The following is an 18,344-nucleotide window of genomic DNA, read 5'->3' as shown; positions in this document are numbered from 1 at the left end:
ATCAAAAACATTTGATTAGCCCTTTCAGGTGGACAGTTGTCACTTCCTGCTTAAAGGAACACGCCGACTTATTGGGACTTTAGCTTATTCACCGTATCCCCCAGAGTTAGATAAGTCCATACATAACCTTCTCACCGTATATAAACGATTATATATATTATATATATAAAATATAAATATAAAAGGCAAAGCATTTCTACTCTCTGCTCAGGGCTTCTCAGGTGCTGCGAGCATATCACTCCTCCCAAGTAGCAGAAGTAGCACTGCTTCGCCTTTCTGAGAATATAGTTCCCAATTTATATACAGTTAGAAGATGTTTGTGTCTCATGTGACCTTGTTATTTGTACACGCTGTGACTATACAAATCACAACATGTAAATAGGAACATGTTGGCGTTATTTTGTCACTTATTCGGAGCAGTAGGCTAGTTGGTACCGATTACCTTCAGGATCCGTGCTAGGCTAAGCTACCGGTGGAGCCGTCGGAAAGAGCTATAACACGCACGGAGATGAGAAGGGTATGTATGGACTTATCTAACTCTGGGGGTTACTGTGAATAAGCTAAAGTCCTAATAAGTCGGCGTGTTCCTTTAAAACGCTTTATACCATACCCACCGTTTTAATGAGAGGGCACAATCTATTGTATGGTGCAGCTGTAGTGGATTGTTATAATTATCTGTCCCTGTTGCGTTATTATGGAACCCACGCAACTTCTAGGAAAGGCTCGCCCTACGAAGCAGCTTGATTGGTTGGGGTTAGACATTGACCTCGAGTGGTTACGGTTAGGATAGCCGATTGGTCAGGGGATAGGACCTGAACAAATCGGGTTACGTTACCTTGCGTAAGCATGGACGCCTGGCCAATAGTAGTGTGTGAATGCTATTGAAGGGCGGGCCTTTCCTAGAAGTTGCGTGGGTTCCATAATAAAGTGTCCCTGTTACCCTGTCTTCTCAAAATAATGTTCAATTATTTTGCAACAAATACATAAAGAACAAACTAGTTTTTTTTCTAGACTAGGTTTTTTCATCAACATAAAGAGGAAGTGTTTTTAGTAAACTTCTTTGTCTTCTATTTTGAAAAATATTTACACAGAAGACCGATAATGTGGGCCTATTTTACATACAATATCAACTTAGCAACTAAAGCATGATTAGCGTTTTTATGTTGATGGTTCGATACTCAAGGCTTGTTCAAGAGAAAGAGCGTGGTCTTGATTAAATACTGAAAATGTCAAAAGTGACGAGACATTACTTACATTTACTTTATTGACATTTAAATAAAACAACAATCTTTCATGCAGTAAAATTGACAGTTGAGTGAGGACATTCCAGATCTATTTAGACTCCAGCAGCTTGTCATCCATAGTTTGTGAAGGTGTAACACAACAAAATCACAGAGTGCAAGACCATATTTGGTCCGTCTAGGTTTTTGTCAGAGGTATTGTCATTTAAAACCAACTGGGTCATCTCTCACTCAGGACATTACTCCCCCCTCTGGCGAAACTGAAAATGGGGGAGGGGGAATTAAGAGGAAAAATTAACTAAATAAATACTCTGTTATTATCAGACTTTCTTAAATAAGGAGCTTATTGTGTGATACAATTGTGTGTTTTATCATGCATGTGGTGCTACATGCAAAGGAGTTTCACATGTTTTCTTTTGTTAAACTTTATAAGACAGGATGGTTGGGGCAGGTTAAACAGGTTAGGGTTTGTGGAGTTTGGGGGAGTGGACCTGAAGGGCAGGTGCTGATGACGGTGAGCTGTTTTCCTCCATGGCCCCTCCTCTCTCAGAGAGGAGATCATATGTACCTGCTCTCCTCTCCCATTGAACAAACTCACCTGACTAACAGAGGACTTGCCTCCATCACAGAAGGAGACAAACAGAGAGGAATTCTACAGAATTCTAGAGAGGCCTTTCAAGTCCCGAGTGAAGAGAATCCCATTTGAAAAAACTCAAAGAAGAAATCCGCTCTTCAAGATGGTGTCTCCTGGGTTACAAATTCTGGGTGCAGCTCTGGGGATCATGGGCTGGATAGGTGTCATCGTCGTGTGCGCCCTTCCCATGTGGAAGGTCACTGCCTTTATTGGCAGCAACATCGTGACCTCGCAGACTATATGGGAAGGTATTTGGATGAGCTGTGTGGTCCAGAGCACAGGCCAGATGCAGTGTAAGGTCTACGACTCCATGCTGGCCCTCAGTTCTGACCTCCAGGCCGCTCGGGCCCTGACCATCATCTCCATCATCGTGGGCATCCTGGCTATCCTGCTCTCCGTAGCTGGGGGGCAATGCACCAACTGTGTGGAGAATGAGTCATCCAAGACCAAGGTGGCCATTACAGCTGGAGTTATGTTCATCATAGCTGGGATCCTCTGCCTCATCCCTGTCTGCTGGACGACCAACACCATCGTCCAGGACTTCTACAACCCGCTGTTGATCAGCGCCCAGAAGAGAGAGTTGGGTGCTGCGCTCTACATAGGGTGGGGGGCAGCCGCCTTGATGCTGATCGGAGGAGGGATTCTCTGCTCCAACTGCCCCCCTAAGGATAATAGCGCCTACAACACGGCAAGGTACAAAGCTGCCAAATCTGAGGCTTCAGCACCAGCGTCTGGGAAAAACTTTGTCTGAAACAGATCAGAGTCAGTAAATAGCTTTCACAAAGCAATGTTTACTAGAACAGATGCATGGGTGATACTGGGTTGTGAGTTTTGATTTTCAGGACATTATATTAGCAAAAAGTATTCCTGCGTTTTACTCCTCATGAGAGTGTTTGAAAGAAAAACACATCAAGAAAGAGTAAATTCAATTTTATATGTTAACACAGTTGTTTGTATATGTTTGGTTGTTAATATGAATATTAGTAACTTGTTAGTCTTTTCTGAGTAGTATGAATATTCCATAACCAAATTTAAAAAATACTGTATGTGGGTTATTTTTTGTAAACCATCTGTATGAGATTATGAGATTGATATGAGATGATGTGGCAGTTAGACTGTAAATAAATATTTTGTTTAAAAATCAGACACCACATAGCCTGCTTTTTTATTTTCACATGCATTCACACAGCAGCTGTGTTCAACATGATTCATCCAGTGGTATAGAAACAAATTAATATGTCATTCAAATTCTTACATTAACTTAGTATTCACTCAGTTTTGTATTTACTGTTTTTAACATTCATTTTATTTTTTACACATATAGTGACACACAAATGTCAAAACAAGGATCCGTTTTAAAACAAAATGGCCTCACAGTGTTTGAGAAGCATCTATTGTCTGACTTTCTTGTAAATCAGGTTTAGGTGTGGCAGAAAAAAGAGGCAAGGTGGTTGAAAACTGGTCTTTGTTCAAACTGTGAGCCTACAGTTTGTACTTTATATAGACTCACAGCGTAAACATTAAAATGCCAGGAAATAATCATATCCATTTGCTTTGATCTTGCAACATGTTTTTCCTCTAAGAATCTATCTCGACCGATACGATTAAAGTCCATTAATTGAACAAGCAAACCAGTTAATACAATGCTGTGTGTCTGAGATAGTCAGGGTAATACATTTTAATTGTTATGTAAATGAAAAAAAGCTATTCAAGGGATAATTCTCTGTTGTTTGTATGGATTACAGAAGTTTTTTTTGTTTTCTGATCTGTTTTTAGGTGAATATACTGACCCAAACTCTGAAGTCTAGAGTTTGCTCCAGGCTTGAACTGTGCAAATGGGTCTGTGTGTGTGTGTGTGTGTGTGTGTGTGTGAGCACAGATGGGATGTTGAGCCATTGTTCCCGGTCTCACATTTGTTTGAGGTAACAAAGCATGTATGTGAGGGAACAATGAACAGAGAGAGAACAAGGTTTGTGGATATCAAGTCTCAGATTTCTCTTTTTGTCTGGGAGCACAGAAACTCCACCCTGAAAGTTTGAACCACAATGGGAAGTAGTTATCTTCTCACAGTGGGAGCTCAGAGCATCAGAGCACAGCAAACGCTTCTTCAAGCAGGTGTGAGAGTGGAGTATATGCATTCAGTATCTACAATTCTTTGAGACGTGAAAATTTCAGTAAAAGCAACCTTTTCCGGCATAGAAGTTGAGTCTTGGCTGCAGTGCTGTTATCATGGTTTCTCAGGGTCTCCAGATCATGGGTGTGCTGCTGGCATTCATCGGCTGGCTGGGCACCATCATCACCTGCGCTATGCCCATGTGGAGAGTCACCGATTTCGTCGAGGGGAACATTATCACCGCCCTGGAGGTCTGGGAAGGCTTGTGGATGAACTGTGTGGTCCAGAGCACGGGCCAGATGCAGTGTAAGTTGTATGACAACATGCTGTCTCTACCTCTAGACCTGCAGGCTGCCAGGGCTATGGTGGTCATCTCTGTGATCGTTGGGGTGTTTGGCGTCGTCTTGGCTGCAGTTGGAGGAAAGTGCACCAACTTCATGGAGGATGAAGTGGCCAAAGCCAAAGCCTGCATCGTGTCTGGAGTGATCTTTATAATAGCCGCCTTGCTGCTCATGATCCCAGTGTCATGGTCAGCTCACGCAGTGATCATGGACTTTTTTAACCCCCTGGTGATTGAGGCTCAGAAGAGGGAGCTTGGGGTTGCGCTTTATATCGGCTGGGGCTCTGCTGGGCTGCTGCTGCTGGGAGGAGGCCTGCTGTGCAACAGCTGCCCCCCAAAATATGGCACAAGACCTTACATACCTGCCAAGTTTGTCCCTGCAAGAACCACATCATCAAATGTGGGCTATGTGTGAGTGTTTCATTAAAATGTGTTAATGTTCTCACCAAAAAGTTGCACAGGAGGATAGATTTCTTAAAAATGTTGTTGCTAAGGCTGGCATAAGCAATACATCTGTGTATTTGGTTGATTAGGAAGAATAATCTCAGAATTTGAGGTACTTTCTAAACTCAGACAGCACAGTAAAATACTGTACCATAAAATGTCTTAATGGTTTGTTTTTTTTCAGAGGAAATGTGTCTCTATCAGAGGTTAACATATGCTGTCAATTATCAGTTTTTACATGGAAATGTTTGTCTCATATTAAATATATTATCAAATATCCTCGCTAGTGTGAATCAATAAGGACTGAAAACATTCTGACATGACTCTGAAACAATATTTTTTATTTGGAACGGATACGGATACCTAGGAGTTGTTTTATTCATAAAGACTGAGACTGAATGGAGTGATGCAATACATCTGAATACAGATGTATGCTTCAAATCAGATGTGACTTTTTTTTGAGTCAACTTAATAATGATTTAATGATCCCTGCTGGCCTTCCAATTGCCTTTCAAATGTCAGAAATGAAGCTTCTTTGTTCCTACGTTCCTTTCTCATGTTCACTCTGCACCTGCACAAAACACTGTAATAAAACTGAAACTGAACTTCGTGATAAGGCATTCAGGAATTCAGGGGAGTAGACTCCTGGGAATTTACTGTATCTGCTTGAGATGTTTGCCATGGTGTAATCCACTGCCCTTGTATTAAGATTTACAGTTTCTGTCTTGAGTAAAATGCACGTCACTGCCAGAGAGAACACTGTGTAGTGTATGCTTGGATTCATGTTGCTAAGGAACTGTTTTAGATCTCCAAAGAATGGATATTTACACTTTGCCCAGTAAGAGCACATCTGCCAAGTCTTGTCAGGTTGATATATCCTGAACCTCTTTGAGGGTTTTCTTTTTGTTTACAGACATTTTCAATTTAAACAAGGCTGACAAGGAAAACAATACACCAGTGTAAAATATATGTGTCTGTTTCCATTTTGGCCACTCCGATGAGATCAGGCCAGTGAGTATGTGAATGTAGTGGAAGTATCCAGATCTTAAGGTAAAAGTAGCTGTATCACAATGTAAAAATGTTCATTACAAGTAAAAGTTAAAAATGTATTTACTTGTAGGTAAAATACAGAAGTTTTCGAATGTACTTAAAGTATTAAATGTAAATGACTCATTATGCAGAATGGTCGCTGCCAATGTTATATATTATGTATTGGGTTATTTATACTGATGTGTGAATGTGTAAGCAACATTTGAATGTTTTAGCTGCTTTAAAAGGAGCTTCATTTGATATAGTCAATTGAACTTTATTCATAAAGCCCAATATCACAAATCACAATGGGCTTTACAATCTATAGAGCATACATCCTCTGTGTCTAGACCCTACTGTTAAGTAGTTTAATCTATATCAATGCATCATGTTTAAAATTAAATCTTTAAAGAAGCTAGCTGTCAAATAAGTAAAAACTACAATATTTCCGTGAAATGTGGCATAGAATACTACTGTAGCTCTCAAGGGAAGCATCTTAAAATTTTACTTAAGCACAGTAAGTAAATGTACTTTATGTTCCACCAAAACAGCATATTAAAAAAAAACATTGTTGACAAAGCGTTCGTTTTATTGTCTGAAACAAAGACAAAAGAACAAAAAATCACGAGTCTTCTTTCTGAAGAGCTTATGTTGCAAAAAACATAAATGAAAACAGCAGGACGGTATGACACTGAATTAATATTGAAATTATAATACAAAACAATGAGCAGTAAAAAGAAATGAATTAAGCTTCAATCCTAACTCACATGTTGCATTATTGTAACATGGCACATACCTAAACCTCTTGTATGTTTCAGAAACAAAAGGCCACAATGTGTTAGTAAAAACAAAGTTAGTCATAAGAAAAATCACAACTTTATAAGTAACAGGTTTTGTTCTGTATGTAAAGTCAGGTGCTGTTTAAATGGTGCTGCCTCTTATGTACTGTAATGCAGCAATTCAGACAAATTCCTTTCCGGGCGTTGTGGATTTAGGTCCGGAGTACTTTGCCCCATTATAGTGGCCTCCTCCTGACGGGCACTGACAGCAGAGAAGAGCACCACCGATCAGCAGCAGTCCTGATGCTCCCCAGCCCATGTACAAACATGCACCCAGCTCCCTCCTCTGGGCGTCAGGAACCATGGGGTTGTAGAAGTCCTTTATGATAGTATTAGCAGGCAGAGACACGGTCACCAGACACAGAGCCCCACTCAGGATGAAGAAAACACCTGCGGAGATGGCCACTCTGGCTTTTGCTGCCTTGTCCCCAATGCAGGTGGTGCATTTCCCTCCGACCACAGAGAGCAGCAGGCCGAACAGAGAGAACAGGATGGCGATGACCACCATAGCCCGAGCCGCCTGGAGGTCCGGAGGCAGGGCCAGCAGGGAGTCATAGACTTTGCACTGCATCTGGCCGGTGCTCTGCACCACACAGGTCATCCAAAGTCCTTCCCAGATGGTCTGAGCCACCACAATGTTGTTCCCAATGAAGGCAGACACCTTCCACAGGGGCAGCATACAGATCAGTATGTTGCCAATCCATCCAAGCACCGCCAACCCAACGCCCAGAATCTGCAGTCCTAAAGATGCCATTTCTGTTTGGTGGTACTCCTTCTCTTTCTTGCTCTGTCTCAGTTCTTCACTGTGCTACCAAATAAAAGCTCTCCTACTGCGGTAAAGTTTTATATGACCCACAGATGCCTCCGAGTAGCCCCCTCCTGTGGGTGGGCTTTGGCTTCATTGCTCAGATGTTAACGTCCATCATGCTGCCTTTGAGTTCAGAGGCATTTCTGTCCTACAAAGAGGCCCTCTGGTGCCCCAACAGAGCTCTGAGAAAAAATTAGGCTTAAACAGTGTGGTTCAGTCAAAACCTTGCAGCAGTTAATGTCGTGAAAAAAAAAGTTGTGAAAAAGTGGAAACATTAAAAACTAACTTTATGGAGTGGAAGAATATACTGTAGAATAATAACTTTGTTTAAATTATGAATATCATGATGCAAAAATTCTGAGTAAGAACACTGTACACCACTATTTGCAAGGTTGTTCTTGCTCTCACTAAACCACTCAACATGTTTGTAGTGTTTCCTGGCTATTAGCCCTCGCTGACTATAAAAGAAGTGTTCTATTAAATCAAATGTAGCATACACTAATAGTTCACTTAATTATTATTATTATTATTATTATTATTATTATAATATTATTATTAATATTATATTATATGAAGTTTAGTTGTATGTGGTATAATTCCTTCATATGGGTTCCCTAAAGTCATAGGTACAGTAAATTGCACCCACATACCCATCACTGGAGCCGTAGGAACATGAGGGCAATTTTGGATGTTTAGGTAAAGTATTTGTACTAATTTGTCAGGTGACTGGTGGCACATATGCACATTGCATGCAGATACACTAAAGTTTGCAAAAGTGCTACACAGCAGACTGCACATTTGTAAGAAATATTCACATACAGCACAGACTTTAAGAGGCCTTCACTGGTACCTTTGTTTCAGTGCTTTCATTGAAAAATTAACCTGAAGTGCCTTTGCAGTGTGGATGAGAGATGGCCTGGCTCGGTTGATGATTCACGCATTTCATTTTCCGAGTAATCACTGAGTCATAGGCAAGGTATGGAAAATATACACAATTATTAATTGTGACACTGATCAAGCAATGTCCCTCTCCTTTTATGAAAAGGGTGTTTTGATGGACTTCTACTGGGGGGAAGGGGATACCCACACACACTGTAGCCCACTTGGTGACCCCCTGTCCTGACCCAGAGACACTAGCACAAAGGCATTTCAAAGGAGTCCTCGGGGAAATGCAGGGTCAGGTTAGAGATGACCTTAAGGGGTTCTTCAAGTCTGGTTTCAGCTCCCTCCGTGGCCTGAGGGTCTCTACTCTGCGGGCTTTTGAAATAACTTCAGCATGTGTGGTGCTCCACAGCATTGCCACTATATGAGAAAAAAAGAGAGCCCTTCATGTGCCACCTGACATTTTGGACCCCACCACCCTCGACTACCTCACTGGCACAGCCAGCAGACAGGCCATCACTGAACAATTTTATGCAACAAATAAAACTAATCACAGGATACGTTTCACTTGTTTATTAAAAATGTCTGCCTTCGCTGGGGAAAAGAGAAGAAAACAAAAGTTGTAAGTATACTATGCCAATCATGCTTAACAAAATAAAGTACCATTTACTGTAATACCGTCTCATACTCCAGTTGCCCAATCTCTAATTTGATCTTTTTTATCTCCAGTTTTTGTTCGAGATTTTCCAGCCTCTGGTTCCGTTTATGTCATGTTGATGTTGTACTGTGTTCATTTAGTATGGAGCTTCTTGGTAAGGTTCACTTTAAAAAATGGACATACTTACTAGAAAAAATAAAACCCTTACAACTTTGCTGAAGGCCTAGAGGTGGAGGCCACAGGCCTAGGGGAGTGTTCACTGGCTAATCAGCACAGGTGGAATCACTTCGCTCCGATTGCTGGCCTGAGAAAGGAAGAACATGTAAGAACGCAGACGTCAATAAAACTGTAATGTTAGACTTCAAAATGTAAAACAGGAAAATATGTATATATATAATGTTGTTGTTATATTGCAGAATGTTGCACCAAGGCAGTGAACAAAAATGTGAAAATACATCCTTCCATGTCTTTAAGATAAAGGTTAAGATAAAGGCTAGACTTGAAAATGCAAAAGCATACTCTTTAAACAAAAGTCACAAATGTACCCGAAACATCTCTCCATGTTTTGTGTATGCTTAATTTAGAGTTTTCAAATGTCACCAATCAAGAGCACAAAATAATGAAAATAAAAATAAAAGAATATTTCAGATTAACAAATAAAACATGGACGTGAATTAGTGATGGTATTTTAGAATTGATTGATACACTTTATATTTTGATTTGGAGCAAAACATTTGATATGTGGACAGCTTAAATCGACCATAAATCCTTCCCAACTCAAATCGTTGACAACATGGGGCTAATTTAAGGAGGTGTTTTCAATTTGAACAATTTGGAACAGCCAATCAGGAGAGACCACAGCCTACCATGTTGGGTATAAAAGCTGCAGGTGAGCGCTCTTTTTCATTGTTGATTCTGCTCAGTGTGAGACAAACATTATGGCATCTTCAGGTCTCCATATTTTGGGCATCTTTCTGGCAACCATCGGCTTCCTGGGTGATATCATCATCTGCGCCCTGCCCATGTGGAAGGTGTCTGCTTTCATCGGGAACAACATCGTAACAGCGCAGACCTTTTGGGAGGGCCTGTGGATGAACTGTGTGATGCAGAGCACTGGACAGATGCAGTGCAAGGTCTACGACTCCATGCTGGCCCTTCCCTCTGATTTGCAGGCGGCCCGGGCCCTGGTTGTGATCTCCATCCTGGTCGTCTTGATGGGAATCCTGCTTGCCGTCGCAGGGGGAAAATGCACCAACTGCATTGAAGATGAGGGGGCCAAGAGCAAGGTAGCCATCGCCGCGGGGGTGTTCTTCATCGTCGGTGGTGTTCTGTGCCTGATCCCCGTGTCTTGGTCCGCTAACACGGTCATCAGTGACTTCTACAACCCCATTTTGAGCGATCCACAGAGGAGGGAACTCGGAGCGTCCCTGTTCATCGGTTGGGGATCAGCAGGACTCCTGTTGATTGGAGGAGCTCTTCTCTGCTGCCAGTGTCCGCAGCCTAAGGATGGCGGGTACTCTGTCAAATATTCTGCCCCACGCACAGCAGCCAGTGGAGGAGCCTATGTTTGAAATGTCATCATGCTTGTCTTACTCTAGGAAACTGGACTGAACTCTTTAAAATTTAATGTTTTATGGTCTTCATGATTTCAAAGTGTTTTACTGATTATTTTAAATAAACTTTTATGATCACTATAGCTTTTCTGTGTGGGTTTCTTGAATGTGTTCCAAGTGAAAACGACAAAGGTTTAAGATGGTGGTTTAGTCTTGACAAAGTGTCGTGGCTGAATTCAACCTAGTTGGTCAAGGGGTTGCAAAGTTACCAACTTTTAAACTGTAAATGCCAACATCCAGTTTAACTACATGGTTGGGGTGTACATCAGGGGTTGTCAGATGTATTACTCAAAGGTGTGTGTATAGTTGTGCTCAAAATAATAGCAGTCCAACATCACTAACCTCATAAATCAAATTTCTTGGTAGAAGTGATATTTCCACATGGCAAATTTACTAGTAAGTGTTGTAGAGTCATAGAAAACCAACAGTCATGACATGCATGCTGCTCATTCTGTGTAATTGACTCTGTAATTGAAAGGGGCATGTTCAATATAGCAGTGTTGTGTTCAATTAGTGAGGTGATTGATTCTGTGAAGAAACAGGTATCAATGATGGCCCATATTTAAGGAAGGAAGCAAATGTTCATGCTGGTTATAGGGTCATTCCAGACATTGCTCTGAGGAACAGCGGACTTTGATTAAAAAGTTGATTGGAGAGGGGAAAACATATAAAGAAGTGCAGAAATGTATAGGCTGCTCAGCCAAAATGATTTCAAATGCCTTGAAATGGCATCCAAAGCCTGAACGACGTGGGAAAAAACAGTCAACTACCATTCAAATGGATCAAAGAATAGCCAAAATGACAAAGGCTCAACCAATGATCAGCTCCAGGAAAATCAAAGAAGACTTAAAGTTACCTGTGAGGACTGTTACGATCAGAAGAAGGCTATGTGAAGCAAAGCTATCAGCTGGAAGCCCCCGCAAAGTCCCATTGATGAAAAAAAGACATGTATTGAATAGGTTGAAATTTGCCAAAGGACACCTTGACTGGCCAAAGGAGAAATGGTGCAACATTCTGTGGACTGATGAGAGCAAAATTGTTCTTTTTGGGTCTAGGGGCCGCAGACAGTTTGTCCGACGACCCCCATGCACTGAATTCAAGCCACAGTACACTATGAAGACAGTAAAGCATGGTGGTGCAAAAATCATGTTATGGGGATGTTTCTCATACTGTGGTGTTGGGCCTATTTATCGCATACCAGGGATCATGGATCAGTTTCAATGCATCAAAATACTTGAAGAGGTCATGTTGCCTTATGCTGAAGAGGAAATGCCTTTGAAATGGGTCTTTCAACAAACATTGACCCAAAACACACCAGTAAGCGAGCAAAGTCTTGGTTCTAGATGAACAAGATTGATGTTATGGAGTGGCCAGCCCAATCCCCAGACCTCAATCCCGTAGAAAACTTGTGGGGTGACATCAAAAATGCTGTTTCTGAGGCAAAACCCAGTAATGCAGAGGAATTGTGAAATGTAGTTCAATCGTCCTGGGCTGGAATACCTGTTCACAGGTGCCAGAAGTTGGTCGACTCCATGCAACACAGATGTGAAGCAGTTCTCAGAAATAATGGTTATGCAACTAAATATTAGTGCAGTGATTCAAAGTAAAGCAAACCCTTGAGACATTTGTCAGTTTATACAGTAAATGTTTGAGTTTGTAAAGAAAAATGCAAATACTGCTATTTTTTTGAACAGCCTAATATTCCTTTTTCTTCACTTTCTGTAAAGGTATAACACAAACTTGATCAATTTTGGTCATGTTTTGATTTGGAATTGAATGTGCAGTGTTCCCAATGCATTGATATTATGGAATTATAAGCTATTCTAAGGATTTTGAGCATTATTCACTTTTTTAAACACTGCTATTATTCTGAACACAACTGTGTATATATATATATATATATATATATATATATATATATATATATATATATATAATTATTCTTTTTTTTCAAAGGTCGGGAACGACTAATAACTTAAGCAACAAACCTTTCAATTGAGTAGGCCTGTTTTCCTGGTAAACTCTTGTAGCCAAACTTAATTATACCTTTTTTTTTCAGTAGCCTTCTTTCACTCTAGAAACAAAATTTCAGTTGTAAAAGTTGGAACCTATTTCTCATTAGAAATTTTACACCTCACACAAACCTGCCTCCCTCCCTCTCTCATCCCAAACCAGTCACTACAACCTCCAGTCTGTCACCAGGGCATAGAGAATGCCATTGTCTAGGAAATGTGCCCATATATCAGCAGTTCCCTGACTCACTGTGACTGGAACAAGCTGCAGAGGCGACAGTCTGCTCTGTGCCCTGTTCACAACCGGTAGCATTAACACTTCCACACTGGGGGAAGCTGTACGGATCAACTACGGTCTGTTACACCACTACTGTATATTCAATGTAGCTTTTTTTTCTTCAAAATAACTTAACACGAGGTATGACCTGGGACCTCAATGTTCAGTCAGGACTTTGAAAAGCCCCAGTCTAAATAATGGATGAAAAAGCCACGATCTTCAAAAAATGTTAGTCTGGGTTGTCTGAAATTTGCAATGACTATCCAGATACAGTGTTTGCAACTGATGCAGAAGGTATTTCAGACATTTGGACATGGAAGGAGAAGCACAGGTGGTCTTGTCTCCAATAACAGTCCCAGTGAATAGCACACACAGCACAAGCCCCCTGTATCCAAAATAAAAACCTCATTCACTCATTTATTAAAGTTCTCATTTTTATGACTTACTGAATTGTGTAAGCATTGCACAATGGTGTTTTTTCCAACTAGAATGATGGATGCTCGGTCGATGCTTCTTCCACATATAGCTACTATCTCAATATTTTCCTAATCTTTTTTTCCATTTCAAAAACATTTAAAGACCTTGAAATTATCAGACTACTTTCTGGATTTCCCAGACTTCTGTTTTTATCTTCCAAAGGCCTTTCTCACAGCATACATTTTTGACTTGTCATAGTAGGATAAGCACAGGTGTTACTAATAACACTAACGATAACACTGTTCTAGCCATGCAATTTAAACGAAAGTCACAAACATACCTAAGACATTTGTCCATGTTTTGAGTATGCTTTATTTTTAATTTTCAAATGTCACAAATCTAGAGAAAAAATAAGAGAAAAATATATATTACAAGAATATTTTAAATAAATAAATATAACATGGAGATGTGGTTGACACTATAGGGCTAATTTAATGACCACAGGTGTTTTCAATTTGAACAATTTTAAACAGCCAATCAGGAGAGACCACAGCCTACCATGTTGGGTATAAAAGCTGCAGGTGAGAGTTGAACTCTTTTTCATTGTTGATTCTGCTCAGTGTGAGACAAACATTATGGCGTCTGCGGGTCTCCATATTTTGGGCATCTTTCTGGCAACCATCGGCTTCCTGGGTGATATCATCATCTGCGCCCTGCCCATGTGGAAGGTGTCCGCTTTCATCGGCAACAACATAGTAACAGCGCAGACCTTTTGGGAGGGCCTGTGGATGAACTGTGTGATGCAGAGCACTGGACAGATGCAGTGCAAGGTCTACGACTCCATGCTGGCCCTTCCCTCTGATTTGCAGGCGGCCCGGGCCCTGGTTGTGATCTCCATCCTGGTCGTCTTGATGGGAATCCTGCTTGCCGTCGCAGGGGGAAAATGCACCAACTGCATTGAAGATGAGGGGGCCAAGAGCAAGGTAGCCATTGCCGCGGGGGTGTTCTTCATCGTCGGTGGTGTTCTGTGCCTGATCCCCGTGTCTTGGTCCGCTAACACGGTCATCAGTGACTTCTACAACCCCATTTTGAGCGATCCACAGAGGAGGGAACTCGGAGCGTCCCTGTTCATCGGTTGGGGATCAGCAGGACTCCTGTTGATTGGAGGAGCTCTTCTCTGCTGCCAGTGTCCGCAGCCTAAGGATGGCGGGTACTCTGTCAAATATTCTGCCCCACGCACAGCAGCCAGTGGAGGAGCCTATGTTTGAAATGTCATCATGCTTGTCTTACTCTAGGAAACTGGACTGAACTTTTTTTTTTTAAATGTTTTATGATCCTAACTTTATGATTTAATATGTTTTTACTGATTATTTAATTAAACTTTCATATGATCACTAGCTGTTCTTGATGTGTGGGTTTCTTGAATGCCGATGTGTTTCAAGTGATGACAAAGGTTTAAGATGGTGTGGCCCAACAAAGTTTTTGCGTTCTTGGCTGAATTCAAACTAGTTAGGTGCCACTTTTAAACTCTGTCAATGCCAATATTTAAACGGGAACAACTACTTTAGGTAAGGGCCTAAAATGGTGGGTGAGAATGTCCATGTTTAAAAAATGTCAAACTTGCAGGGACTACATCCACATACAGCGTTTGCGACTGACTCAGGTCTTTCAGTCATTTTGACATGGAAGCACAAGTGTTGAATGGCAGTCCCACATGGCATACACTACAGTAGCTCCTGTAGCTGAAATAAAAACCTTACTTTTTTTAGTCACTCAATGAATTGTGTAAACATTGCACATGCTTAAACAATGCTTTTTTTTTTTTTCTTTTTTTTTTTTTTGTAACTAATATTGGGATTTAAAAAAAAAAATGTATAGGCCTCTCACAGCAGACATTTTGACTTGCTGGTGTTACAGGTATTACTAATAACACTAACGATGAATGTTATATCCAAGTGTGATGTGACTGAGCCAGCACCATACCAGAAACCTTAATGCACTACATAATAAATGGGGCTGTGATTTGACACCGGTCATTGAAACTGAGGCAGCTATATAAAATTCAGCCATTCATTTTATTTGCACCTGTGCTTTTTCTACTGTGACATGTAAAAATGTCTTCTGGAAATGGCTAGCCTGGCTCTGTCCAAAGGTAACAACTTGCCTACCATCACCTCAAAAACTAAGTATATTGTGTTTGTCTAATTGTTTCAATCTGGCTAAGAAGTAGTCTGCTACATATCCTCCTGTAAAACATGATGGTAGATGTAGTTTGTTACTGTCGGACAGAGCCAGGCAGTTTCACTCTCTTTGTGCTAAGCTAACTGGCTGCTGGCTGTGGCTTCATATTTATAGACATAAGAGTGGTATCAATCTTCTCATCTAACTCTCAGCAAGAAAACCTATTTCCCAAAATGTCAAGCTATTCCTGTAAGTGGTTTAGAGAATTCTCTCCAGTATTCATGAAGTTTGGGACAGGCAGTAGATCTGATTTATCAGCAGTAGGCTACTTTTCTTAAACCAGGATGACACTTCTTCAAATGTTTTCCAGTCTTCTAGTTTCTTTTTAGTATTATAATCAGTGCATGGTTTTAAATGAAATCACACTGTTGAGCATTCATTGAACAGGTTTCTTGATGTACTCTACTCTTTCTTCCCATGTATCAATGTGTGTTTCTTCTCTCAAGTGTTTTATTCCCCCAAAGCTCTGTACAGGTTGTTTTTTTTTTAGAAACGGTTCATGCATTTATTAAAATCTCAGGATTTAACATGATTCTTATATAAAACCTGACCCGAGGCTATGTGAAAAGCTTGCCTTTTCTGGAAATGGTTAAACTTAGTGCTTTAAGCCATTTAAAAATTATGATCAGAGCCTTTTGTTTTGGGTCACAAAGCAGCCTTTTGTACTTGAGTCCTTCCTCCTACTTCTTCATAGTGAGCAGGAATCAGGACAAACAGGAAACCTGATCCACCAACTAGCAGAGTCAGAGTCCCCTCCCTGTTGCTCTTTCTTCTCACGCCTGCAGCGCAAAACCACTCAGCAAACCACAACCGCTGCTACCTTTACAGCCGAGTGAAAGCTTATGGTCAAAATGATCTTCAGCTCAGCTGAAGGTGGATTTTGTTGCTGTCTTTGACTTGGTGGAAAACTTAAATACACGCCTTGGATTTGTTTTTTGGCAACATGCAGACGCAGCTCGTTGCTGTGTGTTTGGCAATCGTTGGCTTTCTTGGCACCATCCTTATCTGTGGACTGCCCATGTGGAAGGTGACAGCCTTTGTTGGAGCGAACATCATCACCTCTCAAGTCTTCTGGGAAGGTTTATGGATGAATTGTGTGATCCAGAGCACTGGTCAATCACAGTGTAAGGCCTACGACTCTATTTTGGCTTTACCACAGGATCTACAGGTTTCCAGGGCTCTGATCTGTGTCTCCATCGCTGTCAGCGTGGTGGCCATCGGACTCACTGTGGTCGGGGCCCGCTGCACCAACTTCTTTCGTGGCGACTGGCTCACCAAAGCTAATATTGGCCTGGCTGGAGGTCTGTTGTTTATATTAGCAGGGCTTCTTTGTGTTATTCCTGTCAGCTGGTCGGCTTACAGCATCATCACTGGTTTCTACAACCCCCTGCCCACCTCAGAGAGGAGGGGAGAGCTCGGGGCTTCCATATATGTGGGCTGGGCGTCTGGAGCTCTACTCATCATCAGTGGAGGGGTGTTGTGTAGCACCTACAGATGCTGAGGATGAGGAGAAGAGAGAGAGGAGGAGAGTACACAACGCTATAAGTCAAATACAAGCTGATGTTCAAAATGTGCAGTTATGTTTATAATGTGATGGACTTTCTCTGCTTCAGTCTTTAATAAAAGCTACTTTTTCAACATTTGTTTCAACCTTAGTTAAATGCTCTTTGACAACTAATCTTTGTAAAATATGAAAGTGTGTAGCATATTGAAGTGTTGTACGACCAGCGCTTGCGAAGTGAAGAATGAAAAAATGGAGTCTGGTTGAGCCGATAAAAAAATGTTTAATGCAGAGATCTGAGTTTATGGGGTGTGTTTTAGTATGTGCAGAACACATTATAAATGCTGCAAGAATAGTTAGACCTTTAAAGACCAGTGATGTCATTTTTACACAATTTCTTAAACAGTACTTTTTTACTGTGTGGTGATGAAATGTGTCTTTGTTTGCAACAGTTTGAAAGTTTCACTTATTTTGGGAATTTCAGAGACAACGTTCTGGAAATAAACCAGCTAAATAAAAAGTAATTATTACTCTTTTATCACATGACAGTTGTGAAATAAGATGAATTGTACTGGAAACAACTTAAATGTCTTCCCATCTTTTATCCTCAGTATTGAGTAATAACAATATGTTTGCTGTTGCTTTGCATGCTTTGCCATGTCAAGTGGAGGAAACTATGAATGTATGTTTGTATCTTAACAAATCAATAAATTCACCCTGTATATTTGTATTTTTGTACAGAAGTTCTGCATTTGTTTTGTCTCACACTATTAATTTTCTGCAATTTTTTTGCATATTGCAAGTTACAAAAGTTACTTGCATTAAAAAAAGATTCTCTCCAAAGATGTATAAATAATGCCCAGAGAAGACAAAAATATGTTACTTTGAGAATCACTGTGCTTTGGTTATAGCTCAGAGGGGTTTGAATACTCGCTGTAATATTTACAAATAGCTCAAGTTGCCTCTCTCTGGACCACGTTTGCATATCTCTAGTAATCTTTGTGTCATCTGATTAACGTAACAGCAAAACAACAGCTGATGAGAGCAGCATACATTACAGCATCTTACAGCAGAAACAAGATGAGAAATGTGTATTTTTAGTGAATTATCTTTGTGGTTTTAGGTTATTGCTGCATAACTGAATATTGTTTTAAATGGGAGGGCATTGTGATGGGTGTTTTAGGAGTCTACCACATTAAATCCATAACGACAAATACTACTCAGTGAAAATAAGGGGGGTTAGAATCAGCAAAGGATGGAGGGTCAATATGAAAGTGGGAATGAAATATAATGTG

The 18,344-nt window shown here is 40.8% G+C and overlaps 6 protein-coding genes across 6 annotated transcripts; 5 read left to right on the top strand and 1 right to left on the bottom strand.

The window, feature by feature from the left end:
* The first annotated feature begins 1,811 nt into the window (after positions 1-1,811).
* LOC116037060 (claudin-4-like) lies at positions 1,812-3,021 on the top strand. The gene has a single exon (XM_031280825.1). The coding sequence runs from the start codon at positions 1,979-1,981 to the stop codon at positions 2,624-2,626; it is 648 nt and encodes a 215-aa protein (XP_031136685.1). The 5' UTR covers positions 1,812-1,978; the 3' UTR covers positions 2,627-3,021.
* A 613-nt stretch (positions 3,022-3,634) lies between these two features.
* LOC116037061 (claudin-4-like) lies at positions 3,635-5,316 on the top strand. The gene has a single exon (XM_031280827.2). The coding sequence runs from the start codon at positions 4,105-4,107 to the stop codon at positions 4,741-4,743; it is 639 nt and encodes a 212-aa protein (XP_031136687.1). The 5' UTR covers positions 3,635-4,104; the 3' UTR covers positions 4,744-5,316.
* Positions 5,317-6,372: 1,056 nt separating this feature from the next.
* On the bottom strand, positions 6,373-7,470 carry LOC116037062 (claudin-like protein ZF-A89). Its single transcript, XM_031280828.2, has one exon. It carries the CDS (start codon positions 7,392-7,394, stop codon positions 6,762-6,764), a length of 633 nt encoding a protein of 210 aa, XP_031136688.1. The 5' UTR covers positions 7,395-7,470; the 3' UTR covers positions 6,373-6,761.
* A 2,415-nt stretch (positions 7,471-9,885) lies between these two features.
* LOC116037063 (claudin-like protein ZF-A89) lies at positions 9,886-10,629 on the top strand. Its single transcript, XM_031280829.2, has one exon. It carries the CDS (start codon positions 9,927-9,929, stop codon positions 10,557-10,559), a length of 633 nt encoding a protein of 210 aa, XP_031136689.1. The 5' UTR covers positions 9,886-9,926; the 3' UTR covers positions 10,560-10,629.
* A 3,270-nt stretch (positions 10,630-13,899) lies between these two features.
* On the top strand, positions 13,900-14,621 carry LOC116037064 (claudin-like protein ZF-A89). Its single transcript, XM_031280830.2, has one exon. The coding sequence runs from the start codon at positions 13,943-13,945 to the stop codon at positions 14,573-14,575; it is 633 nt and encodes a 210-aa protein (XP_031136690.1). The 5' UTR covers positions 13,900-13,942; the 3' UTR covers positions 14,576-14,621.
* Positions 14,622-16,160: 1,539 nt separating this feature from the next.
* LOC116037066 (claudin-4-like) lies at positions 16,161-17,779 on the top strand. The gene has a single exon (XM_031280831.2). It carries the CDS (start codon positions 16,492-16,494, stop codon positions 17,047-17,049), a length of 558 nt encoding a protein of 185 aa, XP_031136691.1. The 5' UTR covers positions 16,161-16,491; the 3' UTR covers positions 17,050-17,779.
* The last annotated feature ends 565 nt before the right edge of the window (positions 17,780-18,344 follow it).

Source organism: Sander lucioperca, chromosome 13 (genome assembly GCF_008315115.2).
Source record: "Sander lucioperca isolate FBNREF2018 chromosome 13, SLUC_FBN_1.2, whole genome shotgun sequence".
Classification (NCBI taxonomy): domain Eukaryota; kingdom Metazoa; phylum Chordata; class Actinopteri; order Perciformes; family Percidae; genus Sander; species Sander lucioperca.
The sequence above is the reverse complement of the archived record's forward strand: the minus strand, read 5'-3'. Positions and strand labels throughout refer to the sequence as shown.

Bases quoted from the DNA above. Each gene is read 5' to 3' on its own strand.
- LOC116037066 (XM_031280831.2), top strand. From the start codon at position 16,492: ATGCAGACGCAGCTCGTTGCTGTGTGTTTGGCAATCGTTGGCTTTCTT.
- LOC116037064 (XM_031280830.2), top strand. From the start codon at position 13,943: ATGGCGTCTGCGGGTCTCCATATTTTGGGCATCTTTCTGGCAACCATC.
- LOC116037060 (XM_031280825.1), top strand. From the start codon at position 1,979: ATGGTGTCTCCTGGGTTACAAATTCTGGGTGCAGCTCTGGGGATCATG.
- LOC116037063 (XM_031280829.2), top strand. From the start codon at position 9,927: ATGGCATCTTCAGGTCTCCATATTTTGGGCATCTTTCTGGCAACCATC.
- LOC116037061 (XM_031280827.2), top strand. From the start codon at position 4,105: ATGGTTTCTCAGGGTCTCCAGATCATGGGTGTGCTGCTGGCATTCATC.
- LOC116037062 (XM_031280828.2), bottom strand. From the start codon at position 7,394: ATGGCATCTTTAGGACTGCAGATTCTGGGCGTTGGGTTGGCGGTGCTT.